At 39.5% G+C, this 16508-nt stretch overlaps 1 protein-coding gene across 1 annotated transcript in view; it reads right to left on the minus strand.

Moving 5' to 3' along the window:
* Positions 1–16508, minus strand: part of LOC149286657 (rab effector MyRIP-like) — a 219743-nt gene that overhangs the window by 60761 nt on the left and 142474 nt on the right. Inside the window, exons 4-7 of the mRNA XM_089493825.1 lie at positions 15186–15266; positions 6538–6635; positions 1218–1298; positions 504–653 (exon numbers count right to left, since the gene is read on the minus strand). Of these exons, the coding sequence (XP_089349951.1) occupies positions 504–653; positions 1218–1298; positions 6538–6635; positions 15186–15266 (410 nt within the window). The remainder of the gene's footprint in view (positions 1–503; positions 654–1217; positions 1299–6537; positions 6636–15185; positions 15267–16508) is intronic.

Below are 16508 nucleotides of genomic sequence, written 5' to 3' on the forward strand. Positions count from 1 at the left end.
GGCTGGCTTCAAAGATGTCCGAAATAGCACATGGGGGCAGAATGACCAGATTTGGAAAAAAAAATAAATTTTAAAAGCTTTTTTTAGATGAGTAAAAGATTTTACAAATAAATCATAGGAAATTAGATGATATGATCGAAAATGGTATCTGAAGAAAGCCCTTCTTGTCCTGAAAACAATATATAACTTGTGTGGGTACACTAAATGGGAGAAAAGAAAATTACAGCTAAACACGATTACCACAAAAGTGTTAAAACATCTTTGGTCACGAAGGGTACAGAAAATAAAAAAACAGCCTGGTCTTTAAGTGGTTAATATGTTCTTCAACCTTTAAGGCATCTTCTTTTATGCATAGCAGGAACATTTGAAAATGCATTTCTCAAGACTTTCTTAATCTAATTATTGCAAATGTGGAAATTTAACCTTATGTCATTATACAATGCTTCATTTTCATGCTGTTCATGAAATTGTAATTTTTTAACTATGTAGTAATATTTACTTACCCACAATACCTCTGATCCTCTATTACTGTCCTGAAGTACAAGCATGCTCTGATCAGACGCAGCTGGTGATGTGAGAACACTGCTTCCTGATCTTTGCCATTCACAAATGGTTTCCGCTTGCTCACTTTTACTTTTCTTTCGCTTAATAATCTAAACAGGATAATGGAAACGACTAGTCATGTTCCGACCCACTTAACATAAGACTTTTTGACAAACATTTCAAATAATTTTTTCTTGTATGTGCAGCTAAGACCTAGTTTGGTGTACATGATAAGCCCCAAGAACAAAGTTCTGAAGACAGACTTACATTTGATGTTTTAAAACTGTTACCTACCGGTAATAAATATAAGGATGCAGGGAGCTGTCATCTTGCTACTGATAAACACATTTGATGAGTCAGGTTTGGTGTTTTTACACATATGTAGAACCCCTTCAAATAAAACATTGCAAATCACATTAACTGATAACTGGTTTCTAAGCACAATGACTTATTCCCCTTGTTTTATTGCTATTACATTGATGACAAGAGATACCATACATTCTAGAAATGAATAGGATTAGCGTTCGTCAAGGTTACCTTAAACATTAGATACACACTTGGCTTCTAATGATCATTTTGTATTTATATCATTTAGATATTAATAGTAAACAAACAATCTTGACTTTGGCTGCTAGAAAAAATAAAAAGGTGAATGTGAACAGATAAGCCCTCACCTTTTGAACGATGGTTGTGGCCAGCTCTTCAATGAGCTCTTCCTTATGTTCCCGTAAATAACAAGCCTCGTTCTGTTTATCCTTGGGGGGAAAATAGGACATTTGTTAATAAATCACTGCTTTATGAAATCTAGGACACAATACTAAATTAACCCAAATCTCTCTGCAGGGTTTTAATAAAGTTGCAAATAAATTCTTGTATACCCGTTGCTGTTTTCATCTTACTGAAATTGAATTAAGACAACAGAGTAGCTGAGAACACACAGCTTTGAGTTGACATTGTATACAATGGAACCTAATTACAAGATTTGATAAAAACCTGTTTGACACTTGACATTTATACACAGCAGAAATCATAGGGGCATATTATCATAAAATCCTACGCATTGTCATGTCAAATGAATAATGACAATGTACAATGGACAAGTATGTATCATGAAGGGTTCCACCTTATTTTTACTACTGGTATCATTTTATTAACTGCCTTTAAAACTGTTGCTTGTTGCACATGTTTATAAAGAACAATAATTCCCACTTTAATATTAAGTACCTTGCAGCCACTACTTGATATTGTACACAACTGCAACATCTATTATTAACAAGTATGCCTAGGTCCATTTTAATAGAATATTTTGGTGTGGTTTGCATGCTTACTTTTCGAATGCAAATGCAAAACATTACATTTTTCCACAATGAACAGCTCATAATCAGAAATTAAGAAGAAGACTAATAAAGGGCAAAGGGCCTAAAAAGGCTCCCAAGTGTCAGTAATCCAAAAATGAAGTTAAAATTAATATGTAACCTCCAGAGCTTGATGTGACAAAAATAAAATAATTTTGAGTGATAAATAGGTCTAAACACATATTTCAGTCTGAGGCCAGAGGCCAATAACTCACAGGCTTTTGGTTGTCTACTGTATACATGCGGCTGCACATTTCTACATACTGATATGATGCCAGTGTATATATATATATATATATATATATATATATATATATATATATATATATATATACACACACACTCACTGGCCACTTTATTAGGTACACCTTGCTAGTACCTCCGCTACTGCTGGCATTTCCGCTGGGGCTTCTATGATGGAGCACAGGCAGAAGGAGTATGGAGAAGCTCCAGCGAAAGTGCCGGCCAGCAGCAGAAGTTTGGAGCACTGGGGTAAGTCGGGGGGAGGGGTGCAGAGTGGCATATCAGGGGGTATAAGGCATATCAGGGGCACAGTGGCATATCAGGGGGTTATATGGCATATGAGGGGGGCACAGTTGCATATAAGGGGTATACGGTATATCTGGGGGACAGAGGGGCATATCTGGGGGTATAAGGCATATCTGGGGGCAGAGTGGCATATAGGGAGTTATAAGGTATATTTTGGGGGGCAGAGTGGCATATCTGTGGTATAAGGCATATCTGGGGCAGGCAGAGGGGCATATCTGGGGGTATAAGGCATATCATGGTGTATAAGGCATATCAAAGGGCACAGTGGCATATCAGGGGGGTATTAGGCATATAGGGGATACAAGGCATCTCTGGGGAGGGTGGACTGGCATATCTGGGGGTATAAGGCATACAGGGGGTATAAAGCATATCTGGGAGGCAGTGTGGCAAGCCTGGGCTCAGATGTGCATAACTGGCCAACTAATCGATTATGAAAATAATCATTAGTTGCAGCCCTAGCTGACATGGAAAAGGCTTCCATTATTTTCCATGATACATGAACTATAATGAGAACCGTGAGGTTTAAATATGCTTCCAATAAAATCTTTAACCCTTTATGTGAAGGAACAAAGCTAGGGCAGCTAACATAGCAACATGATTAAAAAAATGTATCAATTATGCCACATTTATATATTAACATGAATGTGGGGGGTGCGCCGTCTCTTAAAGAATTGTTGGCCGCTTTTGAACTAATTTTAACTTTATAATGCTGAAGTTTCTCCAAATAAGGCATTATTTTGCACAGAGAACCAACTTCCTGTCACCAAGCACCAGCATTTCCTATGAACTTGAAAGCTGTTCCTTTTTATATCATGTAAAAAAAAACTAAACGCTCAATGGGGAAAGTAGACTGTAAAGTATTTTTGGGAAGAAGAATAAGGGGGAAGCACTAAAAGCATTACAACACTTGAAGACACCAACAAATGATCTTCAGGCGGTATTTTTTGACTGTTAGACTGAATTAGGTGTTCTCTATGGTCCTCTCTGTTGGAGAAACTGTGGACAATAACGACCTATGTTCTGTATTTTGAGGCCATGCCCATGCTTAAGGAACCTATTTGCTCAATAAACTGTCAAAATCAGTGTAAGAAATTCACTTTAACATAAGCTTAACTTCCATTGCATTGTTTTGCATACTTTCTGGTTTTGATCCCGGCTGCTAAAGTTAAAAGCAAGCATGCAGAGGATCTTACTCGAATACCCGCTAAAAAAAAGGTGGTGGTGGGAGATGATACCTATATAGCAACACTATATATATATATATATAAATATATATATATATATATACATATCTATATCTGAAGTAATAGCATTCTAAAATATAGAGCACTAATACACCTCAGTCACTGTCACTGTGTGTGAGAATGTTATCTGACTTCTCATATTTTACCAACATTAACTACATACAAGAAAATTCTCTTTAAATTGCTACTTGCTGCTTCTATAATGAAACTGTGATCACAACATCAGCCAGTAGTATAGAATTAAATAAATTGCAGTTTTTGACCTTCCTTTTTTTCTCATGGAGTGCTTTGGTATATAGTGTTCAGTTTACAAACAAGGCCAATGCATGCATTTGGCTCACAATGTGCTTTGGAGTAGAAATTAGGTTGTATAGCAGGTTTAAAAAAAACTGTGTGACAAGACGCCATGTACCCCAACTGGGCACTCCCGCCAAACGTTGCTTCCTCCTGCTGGGACACCAGCAATTAACCCCTTTAGCGCCAAACAGAACCAGCGTTGTAGAGAGAAGGGGGGACGCAGCTGCACCGGAGCTGCGTTCGCACTGTGGCTAACCAAAGCTTACCTACACAGTGTGACTATGGTCCTAAAAAAGACAATAAAGGTTTATAGCAGCCCACCCTAAGAATCAGATAGTACTCATGTTGAGGTGAAGTGAAGACAGAACAGATATTTATACACACAAACATGATAAGGATTAGGGGTTTAATCCTATCAACCAGCAGACAGCCCGGCGCCTCCATACAATTCTATGGCCAGGAATGCCCTCCTGACAAAGAGTCAGTATTTTGGGGTGATCCCAAGGGAGCGGCGTTAATCCCGGGGTACCATTGGAGAGCTCAGGTCCAAGGATGTTATAGTAAAAAAAAGTGACTTGATCCGACCTTGGGACCCTAAGCGACAGTGGCATAAAAACATCCCTGGGAATAGTCCGCACCGTAGCCGGGCCAGATTTTCGTAGCCACGGCTGGGTAAACCCCGGTTCTAAGGATTGGTAATAAAACCAGGGTTCCCAAATGAGCTCCCTCTCTGTAACCACCACCAAGTCTTGCCCCACCACGAGCATAGTGTAACCCCCAAAAGAGGGGTGTGGTGGGACAACAGGTGTCCGTAGCAACGCAGTTCTAATTGTCGGTGGGTATCTCGGTGCTTCCTAGCCACCGCACAGTTACATGGATTGGAGCCCCCATAGTCGGCTAGTTCATGGGAGTCTGGTTTGGGCAGACCAGACAGGGTTTCCCATTCACCTTGTGCCCCCTAATGAGCACAGGGTGACTTAGACCAAAGAGGGGGCTGGGCAGGCAGACAAGGAGTCTCCCCAGAAATCGATCAGTATCCCCCTCCCAAACTCAAATCTACCACCATGTGTCCTCAGCCTCAGGGGGTTACCGTGACATTTCTAACCCTTTGCAAGGAGACTAACACAGGAGGAGACCCCAGATGAGTTGACTGCAAAGTTAGTCAGTCCAACCAGTCCCAATTGGTCTCCTAGCCCAATTGCCCGTGCAAGTGTGGCACTCACCCGACCATCTTTTGCCTCTCCTGATGAACATACCTGCCGCTGGAGAAAAGTGCAGGCTGCGCCATCTCCAGGGCACTCACTCAGCCCCTGGGGAGTAATGCCGCCTGCATCCTCTCCCTGGTGCTCCTGCTCTGATGCCAGCTTTTCTGCTGGGCTGGTGCCAGTGGAGATTGCAGTCCCATCCACTACCACAGTCTATGGGACAGGCTGTTTTTCAAGATCAAACAGCCCTTGCGCACAAGACTCATACACTGTAATTCAGAGCCAATCCACCTCTGCAATCACGGCGAAGATAACCTCCACCAGAGGGTTGGTCCCGTACCGGGGCTAAGCACCGACCAGACGGATTTGCTCCCGGTCCCTCAGACTAGGAATTAATCCCACCTCTGCCACAAATGTGACAGGACGCTCTGTACCCCTACTGGGTACTCCTGCCAAATGTTTCTTCCTCCTGCCTGGACACCAACGATTAACCCCTTCTCCCTACAACGCTGGTTCTGTCTGGCACTGAAGCGCTGTCCTGGCAGGAGGAAGCAGTGTCTGGCGGGAGTACCCAGTCGGGGGAACAAGGTGCCCTGTCACACCCTGTTTCGTTTTTTGTTTTTTTTTAACAAAGAATGAGATATAGTTTCCATGGTTATTAAATACAATGAACATATGGAAATGCTGCTATTGATTTTTTTATTGATTTTTGTTTTACCTATTTAAGCAGGATGGGAATAAAGTAAGTAGAAATCATGTTAGGGTGCAGCCGTCAAAATACAACATGTGAGTCTTTTTGGCTCTTTTAATTAACAGTGCTTTTCAAGTGACCTTTCAAGATTATTTGTTTCTAAAAGAATCAGTCATCTAAAATAGTTTCATTGAGAAATTTTTTTTTTTTGACAATCATAAAATACAGTGCCATATACAAGTAATATAGCTTTTATTTCATTTTATTACAATTAACTTCCTGTATCTGCAGACCTAGAGGCTACTATTGTTGTCAGTTCTGATGTGGATAACTTTTCCGGCTCCACCACGACACTGAGCTAATTCTTTATGCCAAGCATTGACATTAATTAGTCCGAGTGTCGACATAGGTGATTGAAACATAGCAATTCTACTGTTGACCACAAGACAATATGACAGGTTAGGATGTTTTTTCTAGTAGACTAGAAAACATAATATGCAGCTGTCTTAAAACCTTATACTAGAACTGCTTTTTTTAAACAGCACAAAACTTATTTTATCTGATTCTAGTAGTAAAGATTTGGTAGGAGTTTGCAAAAGATGATTAACTTAGTAATAAGAAAAGACAACAAACATAATATTATTTTGGCTCACCAGGCTATCACCATAGGATTCAGCTTTGGCAATTGCTTCCTCTACAGCTTCTTCTGCCACACGTAGAGCAACTGAAAGGGTGTCCATCATACTGTGCCCTGCATACAAAAAGTTAAAAAAAATATTGTTTTGCAGACACAATTGCAGAATCAAATTGAAAGCAAGACTTTTTTGTATGTTTTACATGGCTACCAAAAAATGATCGTTGCACCCTCAACACAAAAATCTGTGACTGACTTCATTTTTTTATTTGTTGTAAAATATAATAATATCTAGCGGTACTTATTTTTCCACCAGTCACACTTCAGTATGACTATAATACACTTCGAAACGATTCAGCTATTTGCTATCAGGTGAACAGAGAATAAACAATGAATCCACTAATTGAAACAAAACACATTGTTCCGTTATTTTCTCTTTTTTCCCCCCGGCAAAATATATGTATTATAGAACCTTAAAGTGTTTCTGTCACCAAACATATGCTTGGTATTAATCGACACAGCATTTCTTAAAGAATGATTGCAGAATAGCTTTAAATCATATTCTATAACTGATAAAGGAAACAGCAAATTGTCTCAAATACTCAAGAAGCCCGAAGGCAGATGAGACCAAAATCAAGCTATTTGGCATCCACTCAAAACACCGTGTTTGGAGGAGAAAGAATGCTGCCTATGACCCCAAGAACACCATCAAACATGAAGGTGGACACATTATGCTTCAGGGGTGTTTTTCTGTTAAGGGGACAGGACAACTTCAACGCATCAAAGGGATGATGGATAGGGCCATATATCGTCAAATCTTGGGTGAGAAACTCCTTCCCTCAGCCAGCGCATTGAAAATGGGTCGTAGATGACAATGACCCAAAATACATGGCCAAGGCAACAAAGGAGTGCCCTAGCCAGTCTCCAGACCTTAATCCCATATAAAATCTGTGGAAGGAGCTGAAGGTTCGAGTTCCCAAACGTCAGCCTCGAAACCTTAATGACTTGGAAAGGATCTGCAAAGTAGAGGACTGCATTGGGAAGCGGGTCCCGTGGGACCCACCAAAAAAACTTGCTGGGGTTGCGTGTGGGAGGGGGACGTCAGGCACTGTACCTGTGGGTCCCAGTAATCCTGCGCAGTCCTGCAAGGCTGCCTTCTTGCTGCTCCCTTACAGTGTCTCCTCTCTTGCTCCGTCCACAAACAAAACGGAGTCACGTGATGTGACGTCACTTCCCGTGACTCTGCCTTGTTCCTGGGCGGAGCAAGAGAGGAGACTCTGTAAGGGAGCAGCAAGAAGGCAGCCTTGCAGGACTGCGCAGGATTACTGGGACCCACAGGTACAGTGCCTGACGTCCCCCTCCCACACGCAACCCCAGCAAGCAACTCGAGGGCAGCCTTGCGGGACTACGCAGGAAATCTGCAGTTCAGGTAATGGCTTGATTGGCTACAAATATGGCGGGAGCAGTCGGTAGTGGAACACCCACATTGTGGGAGCGGGTGGGATTGGGCAAAAAATCAGCTGGAGCGGGCGGGATTAAAAAAGCAGTCTCGTGCAGGGCTCTAGTATAAGGTGTTCGACAAGGAGTACACTGATTGAGACCCATTATAAATTAATTAATAACTGGTATATTCTTCCCTCTAAATTAGTTAAATTCTCCTACGCTGAGAATAACATATGTTTGAGATAGAGTTTAATAACCATGCATAATCTTATTGCTGCAAAAATAATCATACAAGGCAATGGAAGTATGATTTAGGGTTTATATGGCCACAATTAAAAAAAAAATTCGGGAATTAGCACTATAAATAGAAGGGGCAGAAGGGGTTCTAGTCATGCCGCAAGGCGAACTGCTGGCCGATTTTACTTACCTTTTAAAGTGGGTGAATCTGTGGCTGTGCAGGAGAGCTGCGGGTGAAATGGAACTGCTGCTTGGAAAAACTGCCACCCTTCCCCCATAAGGAATGCAAAAAAGTTTATATTTGTTGTGTATTTTTATTCGGGTTAAAGTTATCCTCTATACAGGGGATGAACTGGTCAAGTGGTGGTTAGCCGTCTGGCTTTAGGGGCGGCCGGCTTGGTGTAAATGTTTTGTTTATTGATATGAAGTGAAACTCTGGGTTTGGGCCAAGATTTTCCGTTACAAAGTCTTATTGTTTAAACAATAAGTTTATGTTATACTAAATAAAAGTCCACGGCCTGTTTATTCCAACAATAAGTGGTTGTGTCTTTATTTCAAGATATATCGGTATGGTGGTTACAATATCCCTTACAACTACATGTATTTCTGGCTGCTAATTGGGCACAACTCCCAGCACACCACATTTTACAAAAATCCTGTTTAGAAAAACCTATGCACATCAATAATATTTAACCCTGTAAGTGCCAAAATAAATGAAAATACCAGGCATATAAGTACTTTCCAAAAACAGGACAAATACCTATACACTTGGAGATTTGGAGGTTTTTTTCTCATTTGCACTGGCTAAATATAGTTTTTATAGGTCAAACTGTGAAATTTTTCCTTTCTATCCTAATTTTCCCCACATTTTAAGATATTTTTCATACTAAATGATGGTTTATATAGATATAATTTTTCAGCCCTACTTGTGCTGAAAAAAGATAATATATATATATATATATATATATATGTATGGGGGTGCACTAAATGAGATAGTGGGCAATCACAGTTAAAAGAAGACATAAAAAAACTGCACTGGTTCTAGTGCACACATGGTAAAATACCCCCGGTTCTGAAGGGGTTAATAGTGCCAGAATTTTAAATATCAATATCCGAAAAGATTTTGAATCATATGTTTGACAAGCTTTCCTAGCAATAACAATATTATGTCAGCATAAAAGTGAACTAAGGTGGCAAATGAATCCTCATTGAAATAATGTGCAATTTTGGGGGGTTTATTTACAGTTTTATTATATTTGCAGATGACAATACTGAATAAGACATAGCATGAAGAAATACGTGGAGTTTCACTGAATTAGCTATACATGTTGCTCCATGAAAATGTATATATAGTTAAACAATAAAGCTTACAGTACCCAAAGTCAAAAGAAAGCAAAAAGAAGAGAGATGATGGGATAATAAGCTTACAGTACTACCAGTGGTGTGACTACAGGGTGAACGGCGCGGCCCTTTAAGGCAGGCTAGTCTTAATGTTCTATGACATAATTCCTTTGTGATGGAGGCATCATTTTGCAACATAATGATGAACTGGTGTCTCTCAAAATCACTTCTAAGTGAAAGCAATGACAATGCAGGTCACTTCGATAATTTTCTTTGTAAACCTTTTCTGTCTCAGTCAAGAACCTTTTGTGATGGTAAGTAACCTCAAATATCATGTTTTTTCAAAGAAAACTATCCAAAACAAAACAATCCAAATACAACAACAGCAGAATTGTGATACGAATAGATTATATCAGGCTCATACATAATGTAGTTTTATAACCTGATTTTGTTGCTGTCTAACACTGGTAAAGCATGGCCTTAACAGTTTATTTTAAATTGTTATATATAGGAAAAAATAGTGTTACCATATGACCAAATTAAGATGCTTCCCCAATGGTCTAATAAACCCATTTAAGGATGAAGGGACAAAGTAAGTGGGAAACATTCCTCACTCAGGTTTAACCTGTTAATGTCTATATATAGTGATATAATGTCCTGGAAAGTCACTACCTTTCAGACGCTCCCAGTTTAAGCTACCCTTATTCCGGTCACTGCAAGAGACGAGAATGAGGAGGAAAACAAATACTTTAAAAAAAGCTCTATATATGTCGACGTGTGCAATCAACAAGCTTTGCCCTCATTTTGCATGCATAGTAGGCTCTCTTGATTGTATTTTTCAATAAAGAAAACATTAAGTTGCAATAGTTAATACTTAAAAAAGTCATGCAAAATGAGTGGCTTTAGAACACTACATTAGTTTTGTGGGCAGTACTGACAGCTCTGTCTTATCTTCTATTTAGAGATTTCCTGATCTGGTAGATGAATGTGCTCTCTGGCAACACATTGAATGTGCCCTTGTGGCAATCCCATCAGTAATTGTGCTGCTCTGGGCTGTGATGTCAGCTTTAGAGATGTATACATATTCTATGTTAAATTCTAAAAGGCAAGAATCTGCAACCATACAGAAGGCTCATACAAAAATGAAATTCAAATGTGGATACCAGCCACCAATGCTGCTATTTCCCTTGAGGCATAACCTGGCTCACAACATCAAGCAAGTCCAAGCTAAAAAAATAGAAGAAGCCACTGAGAAATTTCTCCTGAAAATACGGCAACAGGTGAGATTGTTGTCAAAGACATTTGCACAAAATAGAAAAGTCACAAAAAGGCACAAGAAAACCATCCCGCAGGCTGTGACCGTCTCATTGGGACAGTGCAATCTAAAGGAAAACCAGAAGCAGCACAGTGAAAACGTAAGCAAAAACGAGAAACGTAAAGTAAGCTTCAGCAATGCTGTGACTGTGTACTATATACCCCAGGAACCTGAAGACATCTCATTTCTCAGCAGCAAGATTAAATCAACATTACGATTCATCTTTCAGAAGCTCCTTTGCTGCTTTCTGTGCGGCAGAACTTGCCAACAGCAGGAGCCACCAAGGTCCAGGATAGCCGTGATACAACTTTACAATGGAAAGTAATCACCTAAATGGAAGCCTACACCCTCTTCTCAATAGACTTCGTTATTTCCCCTTCCCTTCTAAAAATTCCTAAAATTTGCAAATAAAAACCATACAATCAAAATGGTTTACTGTCCACATTTGTCTTTTAATATAATTCAATAAAAAAAAAATTGAGTTAACTATTGAATGCCAGAGGAGAACACACAAGTATAGAATATTCCCTGACCCATACACTGCCACTAATGTCTGCCTGTATATCCTATTTTAATATTGGTTTGGATTTTATAAAGGGAGGTTGATCCTCTCGTATCTTATGCTAAAACTAAATTGTCCAATAAAAGCAAACAACCTACCATTAAAATAGGCTCATGATTATAAGACGACCTTGTATATAAGACGAGTGGTATTTTTGCCACCATGTTTTGCAAAGGGGTCAAATACTTATCTGTAAAATGCAAATCAATTTATAACTTATTTGAAATGCGTTATTCTGGTAATTTTGTTGTTATTCTGTCTCTCACTGCTCAAATAAAATTATAGACTGATCATGTCTTGGTCAGTGGGCAAACGTACAAAATCAGCAGGGGATCAAATAATTTTTTCTTCACTTCATTTTTAGACCAATTTATTAATTAAAGGCATTTTTATATTTTGTTACAGAACCAATTAAAAAGGACAGGGTTGCTGGACAACAGCAGGCTACTGATCTTTAAGCATCAGTAGGGGATTAGTTTCAAGATTATAGAGCATATGATGTTTTGCTTAGGGTCCCACAAACCTAGAGCCGCTTTGTGTATTTCTTCTTTGTGACCTTAGCCAGCATAGTCAATGTTAATGTATGTAAATAGTAGCTCAGTATCTGAATAACTGTGTCCTGTAAGTTAAAATAGTTATATAAATTAACTCATATTGCATGTTCATATTTCACTACCTTGCTACATATCAATATTATTTAATAATAAAATAATAATGTCCTGTAAAATAAAAAGAGATTCATGCTCTTCTTCAACTATGCACCTAAATTGTTTTAACCCCTTAAGGACCGGGCTCATTTTTCGTTTTGTACCCTGTGGGACCGAGGCTGTTTTGACACTTTTGTGGTGCTTGTGTTCAGCTGTAATTTTCTCCTCACCCATTTAGTGTACCCACATAAGTTATATATTGTTTTTTTCAGGACAAGATGGGCTTTCTTCAGATACCATTATTTTGATCGTATCATCTTATTTACTATAAAAAAATTAAAAAAACATGGTGAAAAATTGAAAAAAAAACACATTTTATGACTTTTATTTGAAAAATCTTTTACTCACCTAAAAAAGCAAGTAAAAAAACTAGCTAAATAGATTCTACTACTTGTCCTGAGTTTAGAAATACCCAATGTTTTTATGTTTTTTTGCTGTTTTTTGTAAGTTATAGGCCAATAAGTACAAGCAGCGTTTTATGATTTCCAAATCTTTTTTAACAAATCTGGTCAGTCTGCCTCCATCTCCTCTTTGGAATATCTTTGAAGCCGGTTAACTCAATTTAACCCATTCAAACCATATATTTTTGAAAACTAGACACCCCAGGGTATTCCAAATGCTGTTATTTTAACCCTTTCCATGCACCAATTATACAACTACACTTTGTCAAACTTTGTAATAGTAATTTTTTTTATTTTTTTTTCCACACAAATTGTACTTTAGTTATAGATATACAGGTGCTGGTATATGTTACTGTCAAACAACCCCCCAATATGTGTTCAGCAACATCTCCTGAGTACAGCGATACCCCACATGCATGGGTTTGTCAGATTGTTTGGCTGGTAAAAGGCTACTTTTGGGGCATGCGTAATTCAGGTGGTCATTTGGTCATTGTGCCTCCCTCTCCTCTTTGGAATATCTTTGAAGCCGGTTAACTCAATTTAACCCATTCAAACCATATATTTTTGAAAACTAGACACCCCAGGGTATTCCAAATGCTGTTATTTTAACCCTTTCCATGCACCAATTATAGAACTACACTTTGTCAAACTTTGTAATAGTAATTTTTTTTTTTTCACACAAATTGTACTTTAGTTATAGATATACAGGTCCTGGTATATGCCACTGTCAAACAACACGCCAATGTGTGTTCAGGAACATCTCCTGAGTGCAGTGATACCCAACATGCATGGGTTTGTCGGGTTGTTTCAGATTTAAAATGCCACATTTGGGAAGTGCGCTTTTTTTCTCCATTTTGGTCAGTCTGTACCTATGCCCTATCTTTGAGCTAGGCCACTCCAATTTACCCCATCAGCCATTTTTTTTATATATTAGACACCCCTTGGGTATTTGAAGTGCTTTTATTTTAACTCTTTGTTGAGATTTTTGATAAATTTTAGCACTTGCTCAAAATAATAAACTTTATTTTTTAATTTTATTTTATTTTTGTAATACTTTTTTTATATATTTTTTTACACATTTTGCTGTTACTGGATGGTTCATCTAGTGACATCACTGCATAATTATTTTTAAATGTTAGCACATTTTTTTTTAATTTTTTTTCCATTTTTTATTTTTTTTTATTTTTTTTTAATATTTTACTAATCACATAGTGATTAGAAAGCTGGGCTCCATTGACTTGCATGGTTGAATGCAGTACCTGTATTCAACCAGCAAGTGGAGCCAGTTCTCTAGAGGGTCTGGAGACCCTCTAGCGAACTTTTTCGTCTTTATTGTTTTATTTCCCGGGCCGCCGCCATCTTGCTTGATGGCGAAGATCACCGGCAGCGGCGGCTGTGACCGCTCTCCGGAGCGGTCACAGCCCACCCAGAGGTAAGTGTTTGGTGTCGCTGGATGCCTCCTGATCGAGGCATTCCAGCGACACCATTTAAGTTTAGGAGGCGATCGTTGATCGCCTCCTAAACGCTTTTAAAACGGGCGTCCGCCGCCATACAATGTATGGCGGCTGATGACGCCCCGGGGAGGGGCCAGACATGGCCCCCGATGCCGATCTCGGCCTTGCTGAATGCCTCGACATCGAGGCATTACAGCAAGGCCGTTTAAGCGAAGAAAGTGATCCTTGATCACTTTCTAAGCTTATTTATTTTTTTGACGGTTCAGGACCGTCAAAGGTCATTTAGTGACCTTCTTGTTATGACGGTCCTGAACCGGCAAAGGTCGCGAAGGGGTTAAAACTTGATTTATTTACCAGACACAGGAACATTGATAAGAATATCATATTTGTATTGTTATACATATGACAAAGCAGGACAGTGTTACTCTATAAATTAACGTGGAACTCTCCATATAAAAACATGCTTTAATTATATGGTATGTTTTTTTTTTCTTTTTTTAAATTATAATCTACATATGCAACAAATTATGTAATTGAACTGTTTTGGTTTATACCGTATTTGCTCAATTATAAGACAAGGGTTTTTTTCAGAGCAAATGGGTCTGACTATGAGACGACTAAGATCCAGATCCCCCGCAGCTGCAGGGGACCTGGATCCTCCTGTCTCCCCCCCCCACAATTTACCGGTGCTTCTGAGTCCCCAGTGTGTAGCCGGGGCAGTGTGTAGATGTCTACGCGATTCGTAGACAACTTACGCTGCAGCCGGAAGGAGGTGTGGCTAGCAGCGGGGGTTGTCTGCATCCATCGCGCAGACCTTCCCCAGCTGTCAGAGATCAGAGTTCGCGCCACTGGTGCGGGGAATTCTCTCTGACAGTCGGGGAAGGTCTGCGCGATGGCTGCAGACAACCCCTGCTGCTAACATTTATTTAGGCCAGGGCTGTTGAAAAGGCAGATCTTTGGCCGCAGTTAAACAACTCCTATTATTCTTAGTATTTCCAAATAAACAAAACTCCCCAGAAAAGTGAGCATAAAATAATCTATAAAAAGAATAAAGTACATTTTCATTAATCATAATTAATCATAAGTGGAATGGAGTTAAAGAGATATGTGCTTGTATTGTGCAAGCGTCACAGAGGATAAATATTTCACTGCATTTTGATTACCCTTTAGAAATGTATTTACAACTTTTTAAACAAATAAAGGTTACCTTGTGTTTGTCTGTAGAACGTGGAGTCACTTCCGCATATGCTTCCTTCATTCTCTAAGCTTTCATCGATAAAATTTCCTTCTGGGAAAAAGTTCAAAATATTACCATTTTAATAAGAAAAAAATATTTAATTTTAACGTACCACAAAAAAGGATCACAAAAAAATAAAAAAATAACAAAGGTCAAGTGAAAACTGTATTCTGTGGTCTTTTAAAGGAACTATCCCTACTTGTAGAGGGAGCCCCACCAGGTTTGTCCCTGTACCCTGAAGTTTGGTGAATGAAACAGAATGAGTCTCAAGACCTCATGGTATATACAGTGTCTTATTAGTTAATTTTTATAAACCTGCCAGCTTATTAGTGAGGAATGTCTGTTGCAGCATGCTGTATATGTGTTTGTGTGTATACATATATATATATAGAGTGTGTGCTTATAATAGGTATTCAATTGACACTCTTACTATGGCTGGATACAAGGCACACCAGGTTCCCTTGTGTGTTTGCAGTCAAATAAATGCAGGGCAGAATGGGAATACTCCACTATCAATACAACGGGATACTCCACAAGTTTGTGGCCTTGGTGTTACACTTGACTCTGCTCTCTCCTTCATCCCTCCTATTCATTCCCTCACCTGACGCCTTTACCTGAAGAACATCTTCAAAATTCGCCCAGTCCTAATACAAGAAGCAACAAAAATATTATTCCACTCCCTCTCTCCCACCTCACCGCTTCAATCTATCCTCAACACTACACTAGATTAATCTTTCTCTGTCACCGTTCCTCGTCTGCTGCTCTATTTTGCCAATCACTCCTTTGGCTTCCCATACCTTCCAGAATCAATTTCTAACTTCTGACCCTGACACAGGAACACAGCAGGGTCATGTGATGTAATGTAACGTGATACTGCTGGTTCCCAGCATTCCCTTGGCAGTACAAAAGACACAGGTAAGCAGTTAGCCCGTGCGGAAGTGATCGCAGGGTCACCCGGGCCCCATAGAGTGGTGTGCCCGGTGACAGTTGCGAACCCCACGACGGCGGTTACTAATGATTTCGCGGGCCTTATACAGCCCACGGGCAGGCTGTTCCCCACCCCTGATCTAGACCTTAACTACTCATCCCTATTCAAGCATCCCTATCCAAGCTGTGTCCTCCTCCTATTAGACTGTATTGTAATGGGAAGTGGATTTTGGCATGGTATTCGCTGAGTATGCTCTGAATTCTTACTTTATTTTGTATACCTATTGGTCTTTATTATTCTAGAAGCAACCCACAAATCTGAATGTGTATTCTTTATGCTTTTTAGGGTGTGCATTTTTGTCAAAT

The sequence above is a fragment of the Sceloporus occidentalis genome, unplaced genomic scaffold (genome assembly GCF_023333645.1).
Source record: "Sceloporus occidentalis isolate IW3139 unplaced genomic scaffold, rSceOcc1.0.p SCAF_67, whole genome shotgun sequence".
Taxonomy (NCBI): Eukaryota; Metazoa; Chordata; class Lepidosauria; order Squamata; family Phrynosomatidae; genus Sceloporus; species Sceloporus occidentalis.